The sequence below is a fragment of the Triticum aestivum genome, chromosome 4D (genome assembly GCF_018294505.1).
Source record: "Triticum aestivum cultivar Chinese Spring chromosome 4D, IWGSC CS RefSeq v2.1, whole genome shotgun sequence".
NCBI classification, from domain to species: Eukaryota; Viridiplantae; Streptophyta; class Magnoliopsida; order Poales; family Poaceae; genus Triticum; species Triticum aestivum.
Window position 1 is genome coordinate 446646652 of NC_057805.1, and position 3918 is coordinate 446650569.

The 3918-nt window shown below is 53.4% G+C and overlaps 1 protein-coding gene across 1 annotated transcript; it reads right to left on the minus strand.

Moving 5' to 3' along the window:
- Positions 1–1503: 1503 nt before the first annotated feature.
- LOC123100260 (uncharacterized) lies at positions 1504–2887 on the minus strand. The gene has a single exon (XM_044522210.1). The coding sequence runs from the start codon at positions 2029–2031 to the stop codon at positions 1594–1596; it is 438 nt and encodes a 145-aa protein (XP_044378145.1). The 5' UTR covers positions 2032–2887; the 3' UTR covers positions 1504–1593.
- Between the last annotated feature and the right edge of the window lie 1031 nt (positions 2888–3918).

Below are 3918 nucleotides of genomic sequence, written 5' to 3' on the forward strand. Positions count from 1 at the left end.
TCCACCAGCCCATATGCACGCCCGAGTGGATAAGGAGGCGACGGGATGTTGCTGGTTCCCATCGACTAGTCATCCTCACTCCATCTCAAGCGGTGGCTGTCAGCACCACCACCACCACCAACCTCCGCCACCAGCGTCTGCCTCACCGGCGCGAGGTCGAAGGCCCCAGCGCAGCATCCTCCTCCTCTGAAGAAGATCCTTTAGGAAGGTGTGTCCCGGGCGTGACTCCATTGGAGTGCCCATTGGCCAGCCCGAGATTCACCGGGCTCCATTCTCCCGGCCGTTGACCGGCATGCTGCAGCATGGCACGCGGCACTATGTGCCAGCGGCGAGGCGCCGATGGGCCGGTGGAGCTGCTCGCCCCGTTGTCGAAGACGTCCCCGAGCGCAGCAGTCCGCACGGGGAGGTGCAGCCCAAGGCTAGCGCTCGACGAAGAAGCCCCAGCGGCTACCGCCTCATGCGCCGGCGTCGGAGACGAAAGACGCGGGGAGTCCGTCTGTGCGGGCGGCGCGGGCTCGGCCTCCTCCTGGACCTTGTAGTCCTGGACATCGTAATCCTGTGGTGGAAACGACGGCGGTGTCACGCATGGCCCCCATCCGTGCACCGGGCATGGACGTAGTGGTGGAAGAGCCGCAAGTTCCAGCTCAACGCCGACGGTGTCGACATCCATTGCTTCATCCACGGGCTCCATTACTTCGTCCGCATACAGGTTTGGAGCGGCCGGTCCGACAAGAATCCAGGCCGGGAGCGGCACCATCGCCGGCATGGCCGGTTCAGGCGAAGCACCAGAAGGTCCAGCACCATCGCGAGCACCAGATCCTCGGGCACCATGTCCAAGATGTGGTCCACGACGACGGAAACTGTTCTGGCGGCCTCCGAACCGCCGAAGATCACGGGCATTGCAGTCGTGGCGGCGAAGTCCGCCAAGACCATGGCGGCGGCGGCTCTGTCGACGTCGACCGACACCATGAAGAAGGCGCAAGAAGGACAGGAGACCGCGAGGCATCCTCTTACCTTCTCCTTTCTTCCCCTCTAGTTTGCTTTTTTCGGCGACTGTCGCTGGCGTGATTTGCTCTCTCGGCAGAGTAGAAGTGCTGATAACGTGTAAAAGAACAAATTGATCGAACTGTCACTTTCATTGATGATCCAGAGGATTAAATATAGAGGGAATCGACGCCAACGCCATGAAGGGACGTATCCGCTCGCGGGGGCGTGGGCATGTTTCGAACGGTTGCCAGAGGCAAACCACACGCTAGTTACAAGGGAGGATTATCCCTAAATAATATAATTAGTTTCAATTCCAACACTTTTAAAGTCTTGGTTCGGGTAGCGAGGTGCTAATTATATTATTTAGGGATAATCCTCCCTTGTAACTAGCGTGCGGTTTGCCTCTGACAACCGTTCGAAACATGCCCACGCTCCCGCGAGCGGATGCGTCCCTTCGTGGCGTTGGCGTCGGTTCCCTCTATTTTTAATCCTCTGGATCATCAATGAAAGTGACAGTTCGATCAATTCGTTCCTTTACACGTTATCAGCATTTCGACTCTGCCGAGAGAGCAAATCACGCCGATGACTGTCGCTGGAAAAAGCTAACTAGAGGGGAAGAAAGGAGAAGGTAAGAGGATGCCTCATGATCTCCTGTCCTTCTTCCTGCGCCTTCTTCGTGGCGTCGGTCGACGTCGATAGAGCCGCCGCCGCCATGGTGTTGGCGGACTTCGCCGCCACAACCGCAATGCTCGTGATCTTCGGCGGTTTAGAGGCCACCGGAACGGTTTCCATCATCGTGGACCATGTCTTGGACATGGTGCCCGAGGATCTGGTGCTCGCAATGGTGCTGGACCTTCTGGTGCTTCGCCTGAACCGGCCGTGCCGGCGATGGCGCCACTCCCGGCCTGGATTCTTGCCGGACCGGCCGCTCCAAACCTGTATGCGGACGAAGTAATGGAGCCCGCGGATGAAGCAATGGATGTCGACGCCGTCGGCGTTGAGCGGGAACTTGCGGCTCCACCACCGCGTCCATGCCCCGTGCATGGATGGGGGCCATGCGTGACTTCGTCGCCGTCTCCACCGCAGGACTACGATGTCCGGGACTACGAGGTCCAGGAGGGGGCGGAGCCCGCGGAGCCCGCACAGCCGGAATCCCCGCGTCTTCCGTCTCCGACGCCAGCTCACGAGGCGGTAGCCGCTGGGGCTTCTTCGTCGAGCGCTAGCCTTGGGCTGCACCTCCCCGCGCGGACTGCTACGCTCGGGGACGTCTTCGACAACGGGGCGAGCAGCTCCACCGGCCCATCGGCGCCTCGCCGCTGGCACACAGTGCCGCGTGCCGTGCTGCAGCACGCCGGGAGAATGGAGCCCGGTGAATCTCGGGGTGGCCAATGGGCACTCCAATGGAGTCGCGCCGGGGCACACCTTCCTGGAGGATCGTCTTCAGAGGAGGAGGATGCTGCGCCGGGGCCTTCGACCTCGCGCCGGTGAGGCAGTCGCTAGTGGCGGAGGTTGTTGTTGTTGTTGGTGGTGGTGCTGACAACCGCCGCTTGAGATGGACTGAGGACGCTAGTAGATGGGAACTAGAAACATCCCGTCGTCTGCTTATCCACTCGGGCGTGCGTATGGGCTGGTGGACAACCATCACGCTAGGCCTAGTTGGCTAGTGGGCACTAGCCCATGCTGTACGAGCAACAAAGAAAAAAAAAGAATCAAAAACGAAAAGGAAAAGGTGGCTTGGCCACGGTAGTAGGCTATCCTGTTTTTCGCCTATTGTCATTATTTTTCGTTTTCTTTTCTGATTAGTTTCTGGCTTTTTCAATTTTTGTACACAAGCGTTTGTTAGTATTTTCTAACATAGTACTATGTAATGTCTGCTTATGAATGTCAACATGTTTTATGAATGCAATTTTTAATTGCTACATGTTGATTATGCTTGAAAATTATATGACTACTTTCAGTTTTTGCACATATCTTATGGATTGCACTTATGGCAATATATAGCTTTGTTCACAACTGTGAGGTCTACACCATCTGGTGATTACCTTCAAAGTGTTTTAATTAACACAAGGTTGTACAAAGTACCTTAAGAATAAGGTCTACGCTACTTAGTAGTGATTACCTCAAAGCAAAAATGAAAGCACACATATTATGGCATGAAAATTGCCATACGAGTGTCTACGCCACTTCGTGGTGACTACGTCTATGTGTTCTACAAAACAAAGTTCTATGCCATTTTATGGTGATTATCTTTTGTAGAAAGTCATATTTTGGGTCATTTAGGCTTTTCTTAGACCTTTATATTTCAATCAATCATTTCATTTTACACACAATCACTACAAAAAAAGACACATCCGTGACATTTTGGACCGAACGAATCTTTTTTCTGTCATACTTATGACACTTCTATGACGATAATTGTGACAAAACCTGGTATCATCATACATGTGGTGGGCTCCTACTTCTATGACAAAAAATCATGACAGGAAATGGGCTTTTCGTCCTGGGCGGGTGTAATGCCCGGGTAATCAAGCTACAGTAATTCCCCGCTAATCATGCCACGTCACCTCGGTTACTGTTGTTAACCGTGCGATGATCCAAAACCGTTTCATAATTTAAATTCAATTAGTGTCAACAATAAAAGTTTTTCAAAATTTAAACCAAAATGTTCGGGAGGTGCCATATTTTGCATAAGTAAATATGGTGTAGTAAACACATTTTTATAAAATGCCTAAATAATTTAAATTGAAATAAAACAGAAAAACAAATAAATAAAAGAAAAGAAATTACAAAAAAAGGGAAGAACCCCCCCACTGGGCCATCTGTGGCCCAGCTGGCCAGCCCAACTGGGCAAAGGCCCAGCCGACCGGCCCACTCCGCCCCCACTCCCTTATCCACTCCCCCCCGCAAACCCCCCCACCGACACCCCACTCC